Source organism: Eubalaena glacialis, chromosome 14 (genome assembly GCF_028564815.1).
Source record: "Eubalaena glacialis isolate mEubGla1 chromosome 14, mEubGla1.1.hap2.+ XY, whole genome shotgun sequence".
Classification (NCBI taxonomy): Eukaryota; Metazoa; Chordata; class Mammalia; order Artiodactyla; family Balaenidae; genus Eubalaena; species Eubalaena glacialis.
This window is the reverse complement of record NC_083729.1, coordinates 64,602,663-64,627,046: the sequence shown is the minus strand read 5'-3', so window position 1 is coordinate 64,627,046 and position 24,384 is coordinate 64,602,663. Positions and strand designations below refer to the sequence as shown.

General features: G+C 53.5%; 1 protein-coding gene across 5 annotated transcripts in view; it reads right to left on the bottom strand.

The window, feature by feature from the left end:
* The window catches only part of TET3 (tet methylcytosine dioxygenase 3), a 108,398-nt gene extending 84,257 nt beyond the window's left edge, over window positions 1-24,141 (bottom strand). Inside the window, exons 1-3 of one of the 5 annotated variants that reach the window (XM_061168642.1) lie at window positions 24,054-24,141; window positions 21,272-21,997; window positions 6,574-6,630 (exon numbers count right to left, since the gene is read on the bottom strand). In XM_061168642.1, the coding sequence (XP_061024625.1) occupies window positions 6,574-6,630; window positions 21,272-21,574 (360 nt within the window). In that variant the 5' untranslated portion in view covers window positions 21,575-21,997; window positions 24,054-24,141. Of the gene's footprint in view, window positions 1-6,573; window positions 6,631-6,943; window positions 6,993-11,439; window positions 11,520-21,271; window positions 21,998-22,820; window positions 22,869-24,053 lie in introns of those variants that run through there. The other 4 variants (XM_061168641.1, XM_061168643.1, XM_061168645.1 and 1 more) reach the window with 4 other exon arrangements.
* Between the last annotated feature and the right edge of the window lie 243 nt (window positions 24,142-24,384).

Sequence of the window (24,384 nt, the reverse complement as noted above, 5' to 3'; positions counted from 1 at the left end):
GGTCCAAATGACACCACTGGGAACCCACAGCTGGAAAACAGGAAACCGAGGAGAAATAACAGTGGAAAAAAGGGCCACAGGGCAGAGGTCAGTGTATAGCTCAATCATCAGGTAGGACCTGGCTCAGGGACAAGTGGTAGGGGCAGTGAAAAGGGGATGCCACGCAACCCACCTGCTGAGAGGTTCCAACACTCACCTCTGGGGCTCCCACACCCAGTCATCCTGCATCCATTCTACCTAGTTATGTGACAGGAACCCACAGGTGTGACCCCAACAGATGGCTATCTCGGCCTGGCAGCCCTGCAGCATTTTTACAAGCTCCTAGATAACTCTGACACAAGGAGTCCTTTGCCCATGCCCTGCAAAGCAGTGCTCTTGGAGGCCGTCTCTCTGCTCAGTCTACTTAGGGCTGAGCTCAAAGCACGAGGGGTGAGAACGGGGACGGGCTGAGGCCGTGAAGAGCATGTTAGGATGGAGAGCACAGGTGGAGAAGAGAAAGGAATCTGCAGTGCCAGGAAAAATAGGGTAGGCATCTCTTGGGCACAGCCTCCAGCACTCCACTGAAAATCCATTTTTGTATTCCCCCACTAGAGTTCTGGTGCAGGGCAACAATGATCCCAATTGGGAAGGCACGGTCTCCCGGCTCTGGGTCCAGCAGAGCCTGCTACAGTCAGACGGCACCTTCGTCACCCAGCCTGAACTTGTTCAAGCCACCAAATGGAGAAAGGTCAGAAGTCAAGGTACCCTGCCCAAGGCAATGGAGCTTTAGTGTCTGGCAGGGCCCAAGTTCACTCTGGCAACTACAGGGGCCTGGCCTCAGCCTTAACTGTTCTCTTCCTTTAAGTCATGCAGCACACACACACACACACACACACACACACACACACACACACTCACAGAGTCCTGCCCCTTCTGTCCTGCCCCACAGGTTCTGACGATCCACCATGAGAACCTGAGACTTGCAGATATAAAAGGGCAGACAGGAGGCATCCTTATCTACAGAGGCTGAGATGCAAGTAAAATCTTTTGAGGTATTCCAAGAGAATTCGGGGGCAGCAAGATCTCTACTCTTCCAAGTGGTGGCTCTGTCCCCAAGATTGAGACTATGGAAGACAGGTGTCAAAACAGAGACCCTCTGCTCTCCCAGAAGCAAAGTTCTAAAGTAATGCTGTTCAGGGGATGGCCCATAAACTGTTTATCACCAGTTCACCACAACATAAACACAGGAACCAAGAATAAGCTTTTAGAAACCAGCACTGCGAGTTGAACCTGCTGCTCCATCCAAGTGTACATTCGCTGGACCACCTCATCCAATGGCTAACAGATTGGTCTAGATGATGCTGAACTCCTGAGGGGAGCCACACATGGCTAGAGCTGCCAACTAGTTGTACAAAGTAGGACCTGTTTTGGTCTGCAGTATTTTGGGAATTAGGAAAAAGGTCCTTCTCCCCTTTTAGTTTGAGAAAAACTAACTTTGGAGGCAACCCCTTCATTTTACAGAGGAGACTAAAGTCCAGGGACTGCCGCATGGATAATGAAAGAACCCAAGAGTAGGAGAGTTAGGATTAGACAGGAAAAGAAACTGGACAACTGCACTTCTCATCCTCCTCTTCCCAGCCAGTGGCCTCATGGGCGCTCCTAAAGCAGTAAGGGCTCCAGGACCCACACACTTCAAATGAGTAGAAGACAATTTCAGGTTCAAGGTAAACTGCCCAGGCACAGTATTTTCTTCCAGCTTTTCCTGAATCTCAAACCCAACACATCTAAAGCCAACACTTTCCTTTCAAAATTAAGCTATCAGGACTTCCCTGGTGGCGCAGTGGTTAAGAATCCGCCTGCCAATGCAGGGGACACGGGTTCAATCCCTGCTCCTGGAGGATCCCACATGCCGCAGAGCAACTAAGCCCATGTGCGCCACAACTACTGAGCCTGCGCTCTAGAGCCCATAAGCCACAAATACTGAAGCCCGTGCACCTAGAGCCCGTGCTCCGCAACAAAGAGAAGCCCCCACTTGCCTCAACTAGAGAAAGCCCGCGTGCAGCAATGAAGACCCAATGCAGCCAAAAAAATAAAATAAAAATAAATTTTAAAAATTAAAAAAAAACAAACAAAATTAAGCTATCGTTCCAGCTGGTCCATTTCTGACCCCACTACTCTAATCTGTAATCGCCAGATCCTGGAAACACTAACTTATTGAATATACAGTCGGCATGTTGATTCTTCCTTCTACGTCCTTTGAGGTCCACTAAGTTGATGATGAAAGCAGATGTAAAGAGCTAGGGCTGGCTGGGGGTGAGAGGCTTGGTCTGCCACGTGCTAGTTCACAACCCCAACACAAAGATCAAAAGCATTTACTGTATTTAAAAAAAAAAGCAACAACAACTGCCAATGATGGTTTTCACACAGTGTTACAGTTTTAGGCAACTTGGTCAATGTCTCTTACTTCTAGTGATATTGTGAATATCAAATCATAATGATTTCTCTTATTTTTCAGGACCTAGTACTATACCTGGAACATGGTAAACACTCAGTAAATGCAGAAAGACAAAGGGAGGAAGAAAGGGAGATAAAGTGAATGGGAATAGGATCATAGTTCTGGCTAGCATGATAATCTGTGGATTTTAATTGTCTCAGCCACCCCGTCTCTATTTGCCCAACGGCTTCCTAAACTAATCCATAAGGAAGCTATCTCCTCCTCAGAAGCTCCAGACAGGCTGGTAACGAGGGGGAGTCCTCAGCTGACTGCCAGATGCCGGAGTAGGAGAGAAAACGAGGCCAAAAGCCCAGGAGGTCAGGGTGGGAAAGACAAGATACCCAAAAGCTGAGCCAAACCAAGGCCTCCCTATACTCCCTGCCCCCATCCCCAGCCAGCCAAACTATTTGCTACAGCCTCGGGGTCATGGGAGGGGACTTGGCAAGACCACAATGACGGTTTCTAGCAGAAATGTCCACCTACAGCTGGAGGGAGCCCAGCACCTAGGTCCCTCCTCAGCCAGCCCAGCAAGGGGGCTAAGGAGCCATCACAGTGACCCCTGCAGGCAGCTCCAGGGCCTGCACCGTGGTGGGCAGGAAGGCTCTCCCTTGGGCTCACTCACCTATCTGTACTACAAAGTCTTCCCGCTCTCCCACAACGTTAAAAAATGGCTGGGGTCACCAAGGAGGCGGAGCTGAGCTCTGGGACTCTAACTCTACCACTTATTATGCACGGTGAAGCCCTCTCTTTCCATTCTCAAACTCAACTCTGAAATCCTCTTGGTTGGTTCCTTTCCTATCATCGTTCGATATGCTCACCTGCTTCCATATCTCCCCAAGTTCACTACTGCTTGTAAACATACCTCAGAGAGAAAAGACTTCCCGCTGGACCCACACAGAGGGCTGGAGAGTGGGAAGAGCAGGCAAGAAAGAACTAGTAGGAGTGACCCACGGTGTGTGGAAAGTGGAGGATCACAGATCCTTGACAAAAGGAGCAGTGGTCCAAAGGAGAGACAGAAGGCAGAGATCCTGGGCACAGTTCCAAAATAGTTGCACACATCCTCAGCCAGTGGAGGGTCCCCATGGGGCAGAGTATGGGAGCAGTGTGGGAGCCCGAGAGCAGGGCAGCCTGGTGCTCTCGGCGCTGGGCGCTCGCTCCTGTCCAGGCTGCGAAGAGGGAGGCAGCGGCAACAGCGTATGCTATGGCATGTTCCTTGGGGTATCGTGGGTAGACACGTAACACACTAGACAGTAAATGACCACGTGCGATCATCAAGCTCAACTCTACGCCTGTGCTAGGCACGACGCACACCCTACATCATGAATATTCTTGAAACCCTGGCAGGACTCAGCACACAGTAGATGAGCACATTCCCACTGGTTGCTGGATACCCTTCACCCAGGGGGCTTACCCATCCTGTGATCCTGTGCCCATCCTGTGGGAACACAGACTGGGAGACCCCTTTGTCCTGTGTCCCAGAGTCTTTGCCTGATCTGAATGAGCTCACACGCCACACACATCTTCCTACACCACCACCTCCTGACGGAAGAGGATCTAGCAAAACTGCTCCACCAGGGTATGTGGGACACCACAGTCAACTGGCCACCTAAGAAAACTATCTGGGGGGAAGGTGGCACCAGGAACAGGGACTCAGATCCAAGTGCTTGCTGGCAGTGGTAAGCTGGACCAAGAGGAAGCTAGGCTTTTCCAACAGACAACTTAACAACGAAAATCAGCACAGACCCCTCAGAGCTTTAAAAACGCCGCCAGGGACTTCCCTGGTGGTCCAGTGGTTAACAATCCACCTTCCAATGCAGGGGACGCAGGAACTGTGATCCCACATGCTGCAGGGCAACTAAGCCCGCGCGCTCTAGGGCCCGTGAGCTCTAGGGCCTGCGCATCACAACTAGAGAGCCCGCGCACCGCAACGAAAGATCCCACGTGCCGCAACGAAGATCCCCCATGCCGCAACTAAGACCTGATGCAGCCAAAATAAATAAATATTTTTAAAAAATAAATAATAAAAAAGCCGCCAGCTCAGGCCCCACTCTGAGAAGGGGGAAGGAGGAAGACATGTTTGAAGGGTGTCCTCTGTTTTTCCAGGCAGCCCTGCTCCATGCCCACAACACTAAGGGTGGTGGTATTAAGCTGGGAGCTTCCAGCAGGACGGCAGGGACAGCAGAATGCAGGCAGGGAGGAATGGAGAACACACTTGGAAAGACCTGAAGAGAAGCCATCGTTAGACAGGAGGGGGTGCTTTCCGGAGTAAACAAACCTGCCAGCAGTCCTTCCTCCCAGCAGAGAGAGAAGCTGTGGCTGACAAGGCCAAAGACACAGAGGAGGAAGGGGGCTGCCCCTTCCCTGAGCCCATCTGCCCTCATCCCCTTGTCCTGCTTTCCCCAGGGTAGAAGGCAAAACAGGTGTACTCCATGATCTCCGTGTTCACAGCCCTCAACAGCACACAGGTGATTACAGCAGTGGGCGGCCAGAGGCGGAAGTGGAGGTGACACCTGGGGGTTTCACCGGAGAAGGGGTGTGGAGTGAGCTCACAGCTCTCTCCTCCCCACGCACAGCATCGCCAGTATCAACCACCTCTGCTTGCCTCAGGGACCTACCACGGTCTTGTCCCAGGTGGTCACCCACTACTAGCATCCTCATCAAGGCTTGCCCAGCTCCCCAGGGGAGCCAATGCCACCTGGCTCTTCTCCTTCTCCCAGAATCAAAATTCTTGCCCTCCCCCAAGTACTTCCTTGCTGTAAGTTCCTTTGGGAGGAAGCCAGGGAACCACCCCAGCTCCTGATCCACCCCGCAGCCTCACCCAGTAGCCCCCATCCCCTCCGGGAAAGCAGAGCCCCTCCCTGACAGCGTCTCCACCCAGGCAGTGAGGGTGGCACTTCCAGCACCTCCAGGGAGTTTTCCTGCAGTTTTCCCAGGAAGCCAGGGGACGATTTCCAGGGAGAAAAATCTCAGAGCATCTGGGGACATGAGCAGCTCACTCACCTGCTACCCAAGCAACCAGATTCCCCCAGCTCCTCACAGGCTCCAGGAGCTGAAGGAGAAGACAGAGCTGAGGCAGGGGCAGGAATGGGCTCCCTCCTCCTAGAAGTCCCATCCAGTCCTGCCCTGCCTACCTATCTATCCCTACACTCCTTCCCCAGTCTCTCTTCTCTTGACTTGAGAGACAGCCACACTGAGCTGCCTCTTGCTCTGTTTTCTCCACCCTGGGCCAGCAGAGGATACTGCTGAGTAATCCCAAACTCACAGCGGATCCCCAGCTCTGAAAACAGGGCAAAGCCCAAGGAAACCTACTGATCCTGGTCCTTGCCAACCAGGGAGGAACATCTGTGTTTCCTCGTAATGGCTTATATTCCACAGACTCTGCCCTGCCCCAAATACCCCAGCCCTGGCCCTGAGACAACCACATGGAGAAGCTCAGTGCCCCCTTCTCCACTTCCCACGCACCTGGTAACATTCCCTTCCAGTCCCCCAGACACCAAGCTGCACAGAGTAACAGCAGCCGACCGCCTGCAGGATTCCCAGTCATGATGTTGCATCAGCCCCCACCCTACCCAAAATATCCTCACCCCCACCACCTCCTCTCCTCCAGCCATCTCCATGGTGACAGCAGCATGACTAATGACACCCTATCAGCTTCAGACTCAGAAGCACAATTCCCCCTCCCCCTTAACCTCTCCCCCCCCCACCCCCCCACCCCCCGCCCGGGATTTCTGGAGATTGGATGCAAACCAACAGTGGCAGGGACATTCTCGAGAGATTTCCAGAGGTAAGGGTGGGAGTGGGTTGCATGTCTTAAAAAAAAAAAAAACCAGTTCAACAAACCCAATCCCAACTGCACCCAAACCATACAGCTGAGAAAGCAAAAAGAATCCAAACAAAACCCACACAGGCCTGAGAATTCATTGGCCGCCCACACCCCCGCCGCCCCTCCCCCTCAGCTGCTGCTACACACACAGTGGGAGATTAAGGGATCACCAGAGGAGACCCTTTATTTTTATCCAATCCCATCAAACACTTCACCTCTACCACACACACACACACACACACACACACACACACACACACACACACACACAAGGTACCTTGACAGCAGCCCCTTGCCCCCACGGCCCGGCTCCTTCACCAGCCTGTATTTCCACCTGCAAAAGAAGCCGGAGAGACTGATGAGCCAGGCTGACACCAGGAAAGCAGCAAAGTCCTTCTGCTGCACCCCCAGCACCGCTGCAGGGAAAGGGGGAGAAGGGGAGGCAGGGGGCCTCGGAAAGAAAGGATAGCAGGGACCATCTTCCTGCCTCCAGCTGCCACCCAGACGCGCGGTGGAAGGGCTCATTCGCCTTCCAGAGTGTTTTTGTTTTCATTTCTCCTTTTTCCACCCTCGCAAGATCCAGGAGGGCTCTGCCCCTCCTCCTGCGTCCGGTCTAGCCTCGTCCCTCCCCGCCCTGCCCGCTCTACCTCGGCCGGCCTCCTCTGGTGCATCGGCCGGCGGGCCTCCCATTATCCCCGCCGGAGTGCACGGAGGGAGGCACTGCAGAGGCGGCGGCGGCCAGCTGCCGGCTTGGCTCCCCTCCCCGCCGCCGGCGAGGCTGGTGTGGAGGGGGCGGCGCGCTCGCCAGCCAATCCCCGCGGCCGGCCGAGCGGGGGCAGGGCCGCCGGGGGTTGGACCTGCCCAGCCGGGAGGCGGGGGCTCAGCCAAGGGTGCCGGAGCCTAGCTGGCTGTGGCCCAGGCCCGCCGCCGCTCCCCGGCAGGCTGGGGATCCCGGGACACCCTCAACAACTCCGGAGTCGGGGACCCGAAGGTAATACCCAGAGGCATCCTCTGCATCTCCAGGGTCAAAGACAGATTGCGTCGGGGTCGAGCAGATGCTGGCAGGCTTCCCCCTCAGGCCACTCTCTAGCCCTAGGACACCAGCAAACTGCCTCATCCTAGCAGCAGCTAGGACAGTGCTAGGCGCTATAAAAGCAATAGCCCCTGCAATCTTAGAAGAAAAAAATAAAGCCTTGGCAGTATGAACCTTTACCCCATTTTGCAGATGAGGAAACAAGGCAAGACAAGTGAAGTAACTTACCCAAGGTGACACAGCTAGAAAACAGCAGCACTGGGACTCCAAGGCAGGTCTATCCGGCTCTACAGACCAGCCTCTCAACCATTATGCAGCCCTACTCCTCCCTCCCTCCAGCAGATTTCCTCTTGAAGCCAACACTGCCTGTGGCTCAAAGCCTCACCAAGTCAGACTTGCCCTCCCTTGCACACGAACACCAACCAACACCTCACCCTAGGATCACTCATCCCTAGTGCCTGAACGTAGGCCACCCCCTCCAGACAGCCTCACCGCCACCACCCCCCTCAATGTTTCCTCCTCTTTTAGAAAGGCCACAGGAGGTGGTGCCTCCAGACTTCAGGGCTTCCCATCCCCTGGAAAGGCTGAGGAGGGGAGGCAGCCCAGACTCTGAGCCTTTGAAGGCTGCAACACCCAGGAGACTGAAGGAGAAAGAACAGAATGGGGAGAGGAAAGCCCTGCAGTTCCTAGGCAACCCAGGAGACATCCTGCTTCACCCCATCCCCTCCCCGTAGCTGAACACCCCAGAGCTTCTGCCTTCCAGGAGGGGGACCCTTATATGGTCTCTGGTACTCATGTATCTGGTTCAGTTCCTGGCTCCACTATCTAGCTGCAGGACCTTGGTGGTGGTACCTCACCTCCCTTAGCCTACTTTGCAGTTCTATTTTACAGAAGCAGCTACCTCATACAAAGGTGTGAGGATTCTGTGAAAAAATGCAACACAGTGCCTGCCACACTGCAGGTGCTGCTAGCTACCACTCAATTTCTGAGAGAGCTCATTGTGTGCTACTTCTCAACTCACAGATGTGACTTGTAGGACTAGTTAGGATGTGTGAGAGCTCATTTCAGTGACGTGCTCTGCTACCAACTCCACCACACCTGCCCAATTACTGCCCCCTCCCTGAAGCTCCAAGGGGGTGCTCAGAATGGGACGAGCTGCCTCATGAGAGACAGCAAAGCTGGGCTCTGGTGAGGAGACTCCAGAAGGCACTAGGACCCACACCTGCCTCACCTCTGGGGGCAAAGAGCAGCCCTACTGGTCTCCTCCCTAGGGCAGGGAGGAAGGCAGGTGACAAGGCAGGGCAAGGAGCACTGTCCTGAGCCATGGGCTTCTGCACCCCTTGGCTCTTACCTTGGCCAGGCCAAGTGAAGTCCCTCCTTTATCCCAGTCCCCAAAACCCCTGCCCCACCCACCCTCATACAGTCTGCTGCTGGATAAGAGCAACTAACACTGCTTGGATAGTAACAATCAATACTGTTGCTGCTGTGGCTGCCACAGTTTATCAAGCCCCTGCTAGGTACCAGGCCCTGTGCCAACCATGCTGTGGGAGCATCTCATGTGACTTAGTCCACACACAACCTTATGGGAAAATGGGCTTAGAGATGTTAAATTACTTGCCCATCAACACACAGCTGGTGAGTGGTGAGCTGGAATTCCAGCCCAGGTGTTTCTCATTCCAGTTCTTTAAGCCCTCTCTCCCAGCCAACCTCAGGGAAACTTAAAGAGGGATAGGGTCTCTTGAACCAGACCACTTCCCTTTAAGCTATGGGTCTGAGAACAGTAATATTTTCATGCCTCAGAGACTTGGCGATGCTGCTCCTTGCCTAGGTTCCCTTCCCTCTCCCCCACCTGGCAAGCTAATATGGTACAAGGCTTAATCCGAACGTCACCTGCCACTGCTGCCTTCCCAGCTCATCTAGCCCTCAGGAGCTTCACCCACTCCTCCTGGGGCCTCTTCTAGAGCTGTCACTACCAAGTGCAGTTATTTATTTACACGGCCGTCTTCCCCACGTGGGCAGGGGCCCCGTCTTCCCCACTCACTAGGCTCTGCACAGAGCTGGAATGTGCTGAGCTGAGTTTCTACACAAGGAGGGTGGAGAGACAGGGGGTTGGGCACTGAGATGCAGAGGACACTCTCCTGGTCGGCATGTTCTCTGAGGTCCCCAGGGATCAGAGGAATACTTGCTCTCCTGGGAGGATACGACCTGCCATCTGAACTATAGCCAAGGCCGAGCCTTGTTCAGCCAGCACACGTCTTCCTCACAAGGCTGCAAGAGCCACCCTGACTCTCTGCTTGAACCACAGGTCCCGGCTCCCCCCACCCCCACAGCCTGCAGACACCCTAGCAGAGCCCGTGGTCCCCAAGGCAGGACACCTGCAACCATCTCTATCCCACCCTGGCCTCCTGCCCTTTTCTGAAGCACCTGGAATGCTAGAGCTCCAAGGAGTCACAGAGGCGCATGCCGGGGCCACTCTGCCTCCAGCAGGGACGTTCTCCACACCTCACACCTGACCCCCTCCCCTATCTGCCCCTCTTTCTACACTTGGGGCTTCACAGTGACCAACCCAGAGGTGCCTGGGACCCCTCTGCATAGGAGCTGGAGGTCCCTCCCCACCTTCCATCATGACCCCTAGACCCCACTGCACTCCCAGCAGGAGGAATGGGGCCACGGCCCTCCCCACTAGGGAGAGGTGAATGGATTAACTCACTCTCAGAATCCACAAAATACCCCAACACAGAGAACCTCAGAAACACAGTTACCTACAGGCCAGAACCCACACAGATATATAAAGACTAGGAAATGGGGATGCATCCAGAGATAGATTCGGGGGGGTTTATAGGAGGATCAACCAAGCAGCAACCCCATGCCAAGCCCCATAATTGGACCATTATGTACTGTATCTTATTTAACCCTCTAAACAAACCAATGAGACAGGAATTATTAATGCCCATTCTACAGATGGAAAAATTGGGAGACTGAGCAGGGCTCTCGCCTCCCCCCACACTCGTAGCAATACAGCTGGTGCTGCTCTGTGTAGCTCTATGATTTTCTTATCAACCTACCTCTTCTAGAGTTGGCAGGGGGTAGATGACAACTTCTCCTCTCTTGCCATGGCTGTGTCCTAAAGGAGGTCACTCCCCACAGGGCTTTACTTCAAAGCTCAGTTCAAGCCCCACTTCCTCCAGGAAGCCTTCTCAGGTTACCCTAGACCTCTGCCAGCTGACAGCACTTCCAATGTTTCTCATTTGACACTTGGTACTGCTATCTGTCTCTCTGTGTGTCCTGCCTCTCCAACCAGAATGGCTAGAGTCGTGCCTCTTCAAAGCCCCGGGGAATTTTTGTTTTGTTTTGTTTTGTTTGCCCAGCATTCCACACACTGAAGGCACTTGGAATCGACTGTGGGGGAAATCTGTGACCTTCCCTTCCCTCTCCATCACACAAAGGATCTGCCAAAGAAACCCAACATCCCCTCCACCTTCAGAGCCTATGTTTGAAGTCACCGGTGTCCACACATCAATTTCCACCCAAGTAATTGCAGCCCATCACACACACATCATCCCCTATATTTCAAACTCTTTGCAGTTGTCATGGGAACTGCCTTTGCCTTCATTCACTGATCAGGCCTCACAATTAGCTTTGGCAGCGGAAGTCTGTATCAACGGCAATCTCGGGGAGGAGAAAGACAAGGAGGTGAAAGAACAGCAGCAAGGGAAGAAAAGGTGCTCCTCCTTGGAGATGCAACAGAACCAGACTGAACTCAGGCACCCAGTGATGTCAGAGGGAAAACAGAGCCAGCCAGCAACTCCACCTGCATAGTTCCATACAGAATGCACCCAGACCCCCCCAGGCTGACAAGCAGCAGCTGTGGCTCTGCCCACACCCCACAAGCCATCCAAAATGCTTGTAAGAAGGTCTTATATTCCATGAACCTCATCACGGTCTCCCCACCCCAAATTCAATAGCCTTGGACCACCAAATGTTCCAGGATCCAAGCAAATAACACAGAACCTTCATTGAGAAGGTGAGACAGGAATACTGAGTGGTTTAGAAACCTGGGGGCAGCCCCAGGGGAAGTCTTCCAAGAATAGTTAACACAAAGCATCTTACCTTCCACCTTGAGGATCCATGAACACCCTCAGCTGGTGCCCTGTGGTCTGTCTGCGTCCTTCCACACTGCTGCCACCAGTCGTGAGCATTCGAGTAGCATCTCTGCACAACTCAGTTTCAGGGGAGATGCCTCCCTCCTCCTAGAAGCACCCCCCCCATCTTTCACATATCACTACGCTGAAACTCTCAAAACAGGTCCCTTCCCTTCCATGATGGTCTCTCTTCACCTAACAGTGACTAAGGCTGGTCTCTGCCCTCAAGGCCTCCCTCCCTTGTAGCCCTACCAGACTGTAATAATTTGTTGCCACGCTTGCCTCCCTCCCCAGACTGTGAGCTCATTAAGGACAGAGTAAATGCTGCCTCCCCTTTACCGACGGCTCAGGCTCAGCGCAGCGCCTCGCACACAACCAGTCCCAGGCGAGATGTGCTGAAGGAGGCTGGGAAGGCAACTTGCAGGTTTACCAGTCAAAGCAGATGACGTCCTGTCTCTGGAAACTGAAGCGACGCCAGAGAGAGAAGCTGCCCTCCCCCGGCACAGGGGACACTGGAGGTCCTGGGACTGAGGAAGCATTCCAGGAAGGTGCCTCCCCTCCGTATCCTCCTAGCACCAGCTCTTCTCCTCTCACTGGCTCCCAACGCCCCCACCCCATCCTGCAGCGTCAACCATCCAGACAGGACCCAGGCTCATGGTGAGAGGATGCCATTCCCTCTCTCTTCTAGGGCTCCAGGATCATTCCCAGCTTCAACCAGGGAACTGGGGTACCCAGAGCTTACTCTTAAAGGGCAGAGAAATCAATAAAAAGACAGAACAAAATGAGACCAGAGAGAGCCACCCAGTGTCCTTCCCACAAGAAACGCTCAGAAGGGAACAGACTCTATAGTCCGGTACCTTGCTACTTGTTTTTGACCCAGCATCTCCACACCCCTTCCTGAGGCTTCCTCTGGCAGTAATTAAATGGGGTGGGGGACTATGGGGCACATGCATTCTGGCAAATGCTCCCAAATGACTCTACCTAATGCAACTCCCTTTCCATTTGGAGCATCTAGAATTGCTGCTCTACTAGTAGTGGGAGGTGCATTATTCTGTCCACGAACTCCCTGGCTGGGTGTGGGGAGACAGGGCACAAGGGAGTTAGAACATGTACAGGTCAGAGCCAGCAGTGCAGGAACAGAGCTTGTGCGACCTGAAGCAAGCAAGCAACCCCCTGTGGTCACCGGAAGGCTGGCCAGTTACCCCACACTGGGCGCCGGCTTCATTTTTTTCCCTCCCTCAGTGACTAATAAAAACTTAGGTTATCAGATTTCTTAAGCAAATGACAGGAGACAAGGCCACAGAGGGGTGTGTCCACTCCAGGTGTGCCAGCAGCCTGGGCCCTGCACAGACACACTCAGGCCGAGGCCCAAAGCAACCCTAAAGGACTCTCACAGCCAAAGTGCAGCAGGGCTCAAGGTAGATAAAGGGGTCGTATTCCTTTCCAACACCTTCTCTCTTCCTGAGCATCCTGCCCTCGATCCACAAGGGAACTATAAAGAAGTGATGGGAAGGGGAGGGGGAATATAGTGACAACTCCTGAGATCCCTGATGTGGTCTTTCAACTCACCCAGTCACCACACTGCCTTCTCCAGGATGAGAGGCCCAAGGCAGAGAGGCGACTGCTGACTTGGGGTGGGGCATGTGCCCGAGTAAGAACCCTCAGGCAAGCTTCACCAGGGCTGCTGGGCACGAGTGAGGGTGGGAGAAGCCACTTTCCCCCAGGCAGCTTCAGAGAGCGCCTTCAGATGGGGAGCCACACCGCATTCCTATTGTTTTTCCCCACAGCAGATAATTAAAACGTGGCCCATGCCTTCAAGGGAAGCAATAAATAAAGAGAGCATGCTCAGTTAAAAAAAAAAAAAAAAAAAAAAAAAAAAAGACGCAATACGCTTTGCCGTGGGTTAGAACTCAGGAAAGCATTGCCCCTTCCATACCCCTCACCACTTACCTTGGGGTGGGAACAGGGACCCTAACCCAAAAAATCCTTCCAGGAATCACCAACTGGGACAGCTACTTCCCCAACCCAGAAAGAGTCTTCAGTGAGGGTTCAGAGACCACGCAGGGAACTCCATGTCCAGTAGAACTACTCATATTGATAAAAAATCTAACACACAAGCCACTTGAAAGGCAGCTAGTGTGCCTGAGTTTCTGAATTTAATTTTAATTAATTTTAATTTTTGTAGCTACACATGGCTAATGGCTATCATATTGGACAGCTCAGGTAGAGCATGCTTCTTAAATTTGGGAGGTCATGAATACTCTTGAGAATTTGCTGAAAACCACAGCCCCTCTCCCCTGAGAAAATATACCCCTGCACATTCACACACTTGGCTGAAATTTCCAGAGAGTTTACAGACCATATTCCAACCCAGGTCTGAGATCAGGTCTAGAAATTGACCAAAAACGTTATGGCCTAAGAGCGATGTTTCTTCTGCAATGTAGTTGTCTAAGGAATATGTTATACTTTACACAGTTTGAGCAAGAGACCACCACGTGTGGAAGACCCCACCTGACAGAGGACGTCCTTGTAACATCCCAGCCAGAACATCCAGCCTCTACTCAGACCCATGCAGGCACAGGGCTGGTTCTTCAGTCTTGGAACAGCTATAAATGTTAGAAAATTCTTTTTTCAAACATGGATTCAGGGAGATCAGCTCAGTGCTTTCTGACGACCTAGAGGGGTGGGATAGGGAGGGTGGGAGGGAGATGCAAGAGGGAGGGGATATGGGAATATATGTATACATATAGCTGATTCACTTTGTTTTACAGCAGAAACTAACACAACATTGTAAAGCAATTATACTCCAATAAAGATGTTAAACAAACAAACAAACAAACATGCATTCAGTCTACCTGCTAACTTCTACCCTCTAATAAAAGTTCCACACATTCCCCTACACAAAGGAACTGACTCCCTCTTCCACACAGGACTCGTCTTAGCCTGCGATCCTCTACTCATCTTTTTCAGTTGTCCTGCATGTGACTACTCTGACAGAGCTCCTAGAGACAGGCTGTCAGCACACCTTTTAGAGTTTCAGCTATTCCTACCTGCTATTTCTTTCTTTTTTTAAAAACAAGCGCAGAACTTTGGATTTACCCTGATTAAATTCCATTGAGTTTGGCTGAGGCCCATTGTTCCAGACTGCCCCCAATCTCCTTAACCCCTTGTTCTATCATTCAACTTAAATATCTGCATCACCACTACTACCGCCACCACGACCCACCTACCCACTGATCACACCTGCTCCTACCTACATCTTATGAAGAGGGGGCACACATCCCTTCAGCTCCTAAGCCTCCAGACCCTTCCATGAGATCCAGGGTTCTATGGGTGTACTCCTCCTGTTCACAACTACCACCAGCTACTACTCTCTTGTGGGGCTCCCATGTCCCAAGTCAGACTGCTGAGCAGCAAACATCTTCTGAGAACCCTTTCCCAACTGTTCTCAGAACACACACACAAGTTCTTAAAGGGCTTATTTTATTGATAACTCACTAGACTAGAAAGAAATGGACTCCAGAAAAACAAGAATAAACATGAAGTAAATCTCAAGATGTTCTCGTCTCCCTGGCCTACAGGGTAAATGGGTTGGATCACCCTCCTTACCCTTGTTGGCAACTGGAGTTCTTTTTTCTTTTTAAGTGTGATATACCAAATTTTTATTCCCATTACCTCTTTTTTTTTTTTAAGATTTTTTTGATATGGACCATTTTTAAAGTCTTTATTGAATTTGTTACAATATTGCTCCTGTTTTATGTTTTGATTTTTTGGCCACGAGGCATGTGGGATCTTAGCTCCCCGACCAGGGATCGAACCCCCACCCCCTGCACTGGAAGGCAAAGTCTTAACCACTGGACCACCAGGGAAGTCCCTGCAACTGGAGTTCTTTACCTCTGTTCATCAAGACTTACTTCTGGGGCTTCCCTGGTGGCGCAGTGGTTGAGAATCTGCCTGCCAATGCAGGGGACACGGGTTCGAGCCCTGGCCTAGGAAGATCCCACATGCCGCGGAGCAACTGGGCCCGTGAGCCACAATTACTGAGCCTGTGCGTCTGGAGCCTGTGCTCCGCAACAAGAGAGGCCGCGATAGTGAGAGGCCCGCGCACCGCGATTAAGAGTGGCCCCCGCTTGCCACAACTAGAGAAAGCCCTCGCACAGAAACGAAGACCCAACACAGCCATAAATAAATAAATAGATAAATTAAAAAAAATAAAATAAAAGACTCACTTCTGTCCCCTTCTCCACGCCCCATCCCCTTCTCCACTCACAGAAGTGCCATAGACCGGCTCCGCAAACTCTCATGGACATACAAATCACCTGGGAATGTGGTTAAAGTGCAGCTTCTCATTCAGTAACTCTGATATAAGGCCTGAGATTCCGCGTTTCTAACAACCTCCCAGGTGATGCCGATGCTGCTGGTCCACTGATTAGCAAGGTGGAAGTATGGTTGTAAACCATTCAGGTGCCCTAAGACTCAGGTGAGCAACTTGCAGAAAAGAGTCCAGGTGGGTGCCTGTCATTCAGCTCTCATCTGTGTCAGAGGAGTTCCACTGTAACTACACATTAGATACACCTGGGGAGCCCCAGCCCAGTAGAGATCCACCCAAGACCAATCAAACTAGAATCCCTGGGGGTGGGATCCAGGTGATCCCAACATGGAATCCCTGATCCACACTGGTTGATAAAAAGTTTGAACAAGGCAGTTATACCTGTGCCCTCTTCAGGATGACTTTAAATAAAAACTGGTCCTCTAATCTGTCCACGAAGCTGGCAGGAAATACCATCATTCATCTGCAGAAATCCAGGCCCATTGGTTTGACTGAGTTTCTTTGTAAAGAACCACAGGGACCCTCAAAGCTCACCACTTGTCTTTCTAAATCTCACGAACCACCTTTTAAAAAATCTGCTCTAGAACTGTCAAAAACTGACATTGGTTTACAATTTCCAAAATCTCTTTGAAAAATGGAACTTTCTGCCTGTCTCTGGTCTTTTGGCTCTCTTCCAATCATCAGAATTCCATAACGATATCATTCCATGAGTATACCTGAAGGTGTGCAGTAGGGAGTGAATGACTCAGATTCAGGTAGGGTAGCTGGCTCTCCTTTCCTAACCACACATGCTGTGGTCTCTCCCCAGTTTATACTCCCTGACATGACAGGGATCTAGTGGCTTCTCTCTCTCTGTCACTAGTTCTGCTCCAAAGTTGTAAGACTGTCCCTTCCTTCTATGCTCTTGCTGGGAATATATAAAAGACTTTTATTGTCTTGAGCATTTTCCACCACCTCAACACATTCTGGCCACTGGACTCTCTAACGTTCCTCTTAAAGCGTCAGACTACACTTGAACCGCACCCCTTTCCATGTAAAAAGCATGGTCTTTTACTATCTGCACTCACTACACAGCAGCCCAAGCAGCCACAGAGATGGTTCAGATCTTCCCCAGTCCCACCACCTTCCTCCTTAGGGCACCATTTAGGACTGTTAAGTCAGCATTTCCTTTTTAAAAAGCAATCTTACCCCTCCAGCTAACTTCCCTTTTAGAGTCTGTAGCCATGGGGTTAAAACTGTTTACAACTGAAAAAACAATTTTCTAAAGTCTATGGTAAACACCTCTCCTTGCCCAGGCTTCTCTCTGGATTCACAAATGCTGAGATGGGGTCCCTTTCTCTAAAGAGTCTCATCACTTCTACTTTACCAATCAATTCTTCCTTTGCTGGTGGGAACTGGTGCCAGCCTGACAGCATCCCTCCTCATAGCCTCCATCTTCAGGAAGACAGAGCTACTAGCAGGCGAGGCAAGAAGTGGTCAGGTTCTGATATTGTTGAGAGATCCCCAATTCCAAGGTATCCTGTCTCAAAACTGGCACAGAGCTTTGTTTCAGCCACTAAATCCAACTGGCTGAGGGCTAGACACACCATATATATTTCTATTTCTCGTCATTTCTCATTCACAACATTCTCAGTCATGCTTCCAGCCTTATGTATACATACTTCTAGGGAAGTTTTTCTCACAAAGGGTTTTTCTCCTACCCTTTTTATCAGACATTTACCTCCCTCACCATGAGCAACTTTTCAGTCAGGCCCTGGGCCACAGTGGCTCATTGCTCCTGGGTGTCCAGCCTCCTCCCCCAGCAAAGAGGCCAGCAAATGTCTCCCTCCCTTTGCCTGGCCCCACAGTTCTATGAGCAAGCAGGGATGTCTTGAAACAAACATTTAATAAACAATTAAAGCTCAGGGACTAACAAACACAATTTTTATGCATAAAGATTAATTCTTTTCTAGATGTTCTAGGAATGTGTCATCACCGCGCACTGATTACCTACCATGTGCTAGACATTCTGCATATTTTATCTCAATTAATCCTCACAAAGAAGGGTTAACCCATCTGACATATGAAAAAACCAATGCTCAAGAGAGTCAGCGGCACAGCCCTTACTTTGGGTTCTGCATCTTCACACTCACCAAATCCTACTTTTCTAATCAGCCGTCTTCATTGTGCTACAAGCCACCACTCAGGTAAAAAGAATGTGGAAGTCAAACAGCCTCCGACATCAGGCTTGTAGGAAGGAAGGAAGATCTCAGTTACAGGAATGAACCCCTTCAGGTGTGTTACTTCTCTTTAGGGCACAGAGGAGTAAGTAGTCACCTACCTCTGTGGTGGACAGGACCAGCCCTGGGAGCTGCCTCTAGTACTAAAATGCTGAACTTTTCTGAGTAGATGGGCTCTGCAGCACCACCTACCCGCACTGGGTAAAAAAGTGAGGAGCAGGGAAGGAAGACAAGAAAGTCAAGATAATGTTCCCCCTCTTACAGGATGACACAAAGCAGCTGTCAGCAGATAGCTCAGAGGAAGCCCCAAAGGAAGCTGGAGGAGGTGGAGACAGGATGGAAGTAAAGAAAGGTGCCCAGAAGAGGAGACACTGAGAAGCACGGGTGCAAAGAGAGGGTCTGATTCCCAAGAGGCTCCTGGGATGCTGTGTCTTGTCCCACCTGAAGAGTACGGGTCAAGTTCTAAAGTTCTATGGGTCTCACAGATGTAGAGAACAAATGTATGGATACATGGACACCAAGGAGGGAAAGTGGCTGGGGCCGGGGGGTGGGGGGGGCGATGAATTGGGAGATTGGGATTGACATGTATACACTAACATGTATAAAATGGATAACTAATAAGAACCTGCTGTATAAAAAAATAAATAAAATTTAAAAATTTAAAAAAGTAAAAAAATAAACAGCATGTACAGCTTGAAAAAAAATAAAGTTCTATGCGTCTCCTCCTTTCCTGACCTCCCAAATCCTGGGACATGTTCCCTCTGCTACATGGCTGCTCAGACCTAGTGAAGGTCTCAGCAGTCCCCTGGGGGCTGTAAACACTGGGCTGGCTCCCTGGGCTCCCTCACTCAGGCACAGCCTCTTGGGCCTGTCAACTCTGCCAGAGATACATTCATCAAATGCAGTGTAGCCTGGACAGTGGTTCCCACATTTTCAGCCTTCAAGGACCAATTTAAAAAAATTGTGGAGACAGACACTAGTTACCATTTTGTAATTTTAGATCTATCAACACCTCCATTTCATTAAAAAAAGCACACTTTTAAACATCAAGAAGTAGAAAGTATCTATCCTTAAAACAAAGTACTGCTCTTTAAGTCAAAGAAAGTTAACTTTAAGACAAAGCTCACTCCATTGTCCCCCTTCCATTGTTTCTCCAGAAACTGGGAGAACTGTGTCATGGGACAGCACAGGTGCACAGATCAGCACGTGGACCCTCTGTCCAGGGGGGATCACAGGACACCAGCCACATTTTCCCTGACTCTGGAGGCCTAGAGGGGCAGCCGGCCATGGCAAGGTCCACAGGGATGTAGACATCTCTCCGCGGGGTTGTCTCTAAGCCTCAGCCAAGCCAGATCCCCGGTCTCTTAACCACGACCACCGGAAGCCCAGGCCAGCAGCTTACACACAAGGATGACAGGCCCCTGGCTTCACTCCCAGCCCCTTTCACTCAGGTATGCCTCATTGTTGCCGAAAGAAGAGCTCAAACACAGTTCACAAGAGCCACGCGTTCCAGCCCAGAAAGCTCAGCCCCCTTCATCCCCCAGGGTTTGAGAGAAATGGAGTAAGAGAAAGGTGGAAGAGAAGGAGGTAAACCCTACCAGGAAGCAAGCAAAGGAATCAAGCTTTACAAGGTAGACGAAGCAGGTCCTACTTATACCAAAACACGAGATCTCATGCCCAGGAGTGAAGCCTACCACTGATCCCACACCCCCTTTCAGAAAGGACTCACGGAGCACTGGGCCAGCAGGATGCCAACTCCCCCAAACACCAGCAACATAAAGGAGCTGGACACAGTCTCCCAGGCTGGGGTGGGGAGCTGCAGATGTGATCCAGATGTCTGCTTTAACCTGAGACCGGGGAAATAACGGCATCAGTCCGCCGTCCCTGGCTGTCCCTGGACCGTGATATGCAGCTTCCACAGGGAGTGGGCAAGACAAGGTGAGAAGGGGCAGAAACACCCCAGCAACACCCACTTTCCTGACCAAAACACTTGGATCTTTCTTCCCAGCCACGGGACCACAGCCCCACCAAGCTGGCGGCACAGCTCTGAACTCAGCAGTCAGGGAAATCCCGAGTGCAAGCCGCCAGCCCATGGAAGCCACAGGTACCCCGGCTCTCAGAAGTACAGTGGTTTCCAGCCCAGCTAGAGAGGGCTTCAAAGGCCATCAAGCACAACCCTTGCATCTCCCCAGGCAGAAGACAGACCCAGAGAGGGGACCTGAGTTGTCCGAGCCCTCGGACAAATCAGTGGCAGAGCGGGGGAGTCCCGCAGACAGTGCAGGCCTCCGTCTCTGTCCAGCGCCAGTTCCGCTGCCTGGAGCAACCTCGGCCGCTACACTGCTCCTCCCAAGCTGCTTAAGTTCAGTCGTCCCTACCTCTGCCAACTCTCCGCTGTTACAGCTGCCACCAACCTCACGCTGGCAGCCCACCACCAGAATGGAAAGGAAAGATGGCCAGTGCAGGGTCACTGCCTTTCCACTTCCTCCTCTGCTCTCATTCCAACTCCTTCCCTCTCTCTGCCTCCCTACTCCAAATTAAGGAAGTACTCCTTCCTGGGGTTGACAGTGTCTCAAAAACACATCATTCATTCATTCAATTAGTATCTGAGTGCTTACTACACACCAAGGAACTGAGCCAGGCCCTGAGAACACAGAGATAAATGGTCCTTGACCTCAAGAAGTACTGTTTAGTAGGGGAACCCAAATCATGGGTTTCTCATTAAATTCCCAAACAAAAATTCCCAAACACTTTCAGGTATCATCCCAAAAATGATGGCACCCAAAAAGATTTAGGGGAAGAAACATCCCACTCCATCAGGGCAGCATAAAAACACCCTGTCGCTCCAAATTTTTATTTCGAAACCCATCAGCCTCCAACCCTTACCTGACACCATCACTCCCCACATCACCCAAGCATTGGTGTGACCTTGAAACACATCTGAGGCTTCAAGCAGGACAAGAAACTTCTAGAGATAAAGCTGGATATCATTGTCCTGCATCAAATGCAAACATCAGAGATGAGACTGCTAGCTCAGAGCCCTCTACAACCCGGTTCCTCTCCTATCAATTGTCGGCCGGGCAAAGGAGCCTAAAACAGCTTCCAAAGACAGCAACACTCCTATTTATGGCCCCACTCAAAGTTGGACCAGGAGGATCAAAACGGGAGAATGGGCTTAACTGGCTTTAGCAAGACCCCTGTGAATACAGCACCCTCAAGGAAGGGACAGGGCAGCCACGCAAGATCCAGCTTACCTCCTTGAGAAGCCCCACTTTTTTCTTCAGCACCTCACACTTGCGCAGTTTGCAGATCTGATGTGTGCGGCGGTTGGTACAGCTGGTGCAAGCCCCACAGTTTTCTAGCCGCCGGCAGGGCTCGCAAGTACCACACCGTTTCCGTTTCTTCCGCCCATCTCCACCCCCTCGGAGTTGGGGTTCACTCCCAGCCATTGGGAGCCCAGGCCCCTGGAAGCCCCCTACCATCACCTGGCCCTGAGGGAAGTCATAAAGGCCTGGCAGGTCTGGCTGGACTGCCAGGGGCACCTGAAACTGACTCATGATGCTGCCAGAGGTGGGGGCATAGGTGCTGGGGCAGAGCCACAGTCCAGCTTCCTGCCTCCAAAGGCCACCAACAGGTCCTTCTCTCCTAAAGCAGTCAAAATCTACAGGGTGAAGGCAAGTAGCTCCAGGCTCCGGGATGGGTGCCTCTTCTCAACCCCTCTTCACCTCCTCTGCAGCAGTCTGATAGGACTCAGTTGGAGGCCACTCTCCCACCTGCTGGGGCCCGGGATCTGGGGGAGGACACCAGCGGCAGTCCCCAGAGAAGGGATCATCTTGGCTGGGTGGGTTCTTCACCCTCACCCACTCTGGACCCAGGCATGAGGTGTGCCAGTAGATGTGTGATGGGGGCAGGGCAGGGTGAGGAGTTTCTCCTCCGGTATTTCTTCTCCCGGGTCAGGATGATGGAGAAGGCAGCGCTGCCTGGAAAAGAGACAGAAAGGGGAAGCGCATCACTCGGGGCTCGGGGACAACTTTCACATGTTACCTCTTCCTGCTTCTGGGAAAAGAGAAGATGGGGGAAGAGAATGGGCTTGCTCTCATGAAGTTCTGCCCAGAACCTCTGGCAGGGCACACTAGCACCCGCTCCCTGAGGGAGAAGGCCGAGGGCCTGACGGGGTGGTAAGGAAACCTGGACGGCGAATTTAATGGGTGGTCAAGGTGAGATTTCTAAGAAAGTTGTCCTTCGCCCCACCCCCATGGGCTTGGGAGAGTTTTGCCAAAACTCCCACACACCCCTCACTGGAGGTGGCTAGGCCCTCCCCAAGGGAGCACAGCTTTCAAAATAAAGTTTGCAGAGAGCTTCACTCGGCGGGGCTGCCCGGGCGCCCCCTGCACGGAAGCGGCCTGGAAAGGGGCGCGCCCGGGGTAGCCCGCGCCGGCCGCCCAGCCGCGCTCCCCGCCCGACGGCCGGACCCGGGAGGGCGGCCCGCTCCGACGAGGGGGCGCTAGGAGGGGGGCGCGCTCCGGCTCAGGCCCGGCGCGCGCGCGCAGCCTCTCGGGCTCCTTTGTTCTGGGGCCTCGGCCGCTCGGCTCCGGCGGCTCCGCAGCCCCCGCCCCGCCCCGCCCCGCCGCCCCCGCCCGGCTCCGCTACACTGTGATCGCAGCACCCCCGCCTCGTCTCCCGCAACAAAGTAGCGGCCCCCCGGCCGGCCCCCGGGCCGTCCCCTCCCCCGCGGGCCGGGCCCCCCCCCCCCACGCCTCCCCTCCCCCACCCCGGAGCCGGAAAGGCACCGACTGCACCGACCTGCCCGCCGCCTCCGGGGCGGAGCGCACAAAGGGGCAAAGTTTCCCGGCCCGCGCCGCCGCCACCACCGTCGCGGCCGCCGCCGCCGCCTGGGGCGCCCGCCTCCTGGAGCGCCTGGCCCGGCCGAGCTCGGCGCACGGAGCCCCCCGCCCGGGCCGAGGAGGGGACGGCGCAGGAGGAAGGAAGAGGCAGCGGCGGCCGCGGCGGCAGCAGCAGCAGCAATGAAGGCGTCCGCGGGACTCCCCGCCCCCCGCGCGCCGCGGCACGTGCTCGCCCGGGGACTCCCCCGCCCGGGAGGGCGCGCACGTGCGGCCCCGCCGAGCACCGCCGAGCCCCGCCGGCCCCGCCGGCCCCGCCGCCGCCCCCTCCGCCGGGCTCGGGGCTACGCGAGGGGGGAGTTCCGCGGAGGGGGAGGGGACGGCGTGGGCCGTCCTCGAGCGGGTGGGGGCAGGGCCCGGCCCGGACGCCGCGCCTTTGCACCTGCAGTACTTCCCCTCCCCAGCGGTCGGTCCTCCCGGGACCCGGCCGCCCTCCTCCGGTTGGCCGCCACCGCCCTCCGGCGCTTCTGCAGCCCGGGCGGGCGCGGCGGGCGGCGCGGGGTGGGGCACGCGGACCTCCCAGTCTAGGCCCTCGGCGGAGCTGGCCTCGGTGTCCCCACTTCCTGCCACTCCCTGCGGGCCGAGCGGCCTGGGACGGCCCCGGCGCCCCCGGGAGTCCTGAGCTCCGGGCCCGACTGACCCCCCTCTCCTGGCAGCCGCTCGCTCGCTCATTCCGAGGCAGGACAATGGGGTACATCGCGCGTTTGCGTACCGAGTCAGCCTGGCCGGCAAGGAGGGGATACCCGCGAGCAGAGGCCGAGGGCCAGCCGGGAGGCACCCTCGCGGGGGTGACGGCCGAGCGCCCTACCCAGGCGGACCCCGGGCCCCTGCCATCGCGAGCCTCCCCCGCGCCGCTCTCGGCTCTTTCGCTTCGAAAACAAAGACTAATCCGATACCCCCGCCCTGCCTCCCAGAGGAGGGGAAACGGGCGCGTCGCGGAGGGTAACCGAGGAGGACAGCGTTCAGGAGGGGCTCGGACAGCCACCGAGGGGGCCGTGGCGCAACCGAGCCCTATAACCCAGCGCAGATACTTTGAAAAGTCACCCCGGGCTATTTTCCAGCCAAGGGGCAAGGCGTAAGAATATTTCCCAGTTGCCAAACTGCCTGTTCTCTCTGCTGCTTTTTTTCCCCTCACCTGTTGTTCAGGCCAAGTTGAAATTCCAGGTTAGATTAATTCAGCTCCACCCATCGGGCCTGACTGCCAGGCTGGTCCCCGAAGCTTCCTTCCACCTACCTGGGTTGCTGGGGAGAAGGATGGGTCTCTAACACACACACACACACACACACACACACACACACACACACACACACACACAAACACGGGCAAGTCCTGGCAGAAACAACCACGGGCGGACTGGCCTGACCAGTTTGGGCGGTGTTCAAGGAACCAGGTATCTGGCAGGCGTCGCCACCGGGATGAAGCTAACAACTCAGCCAAAACTGGAAAAAGAGCATTCGGCTGGTTA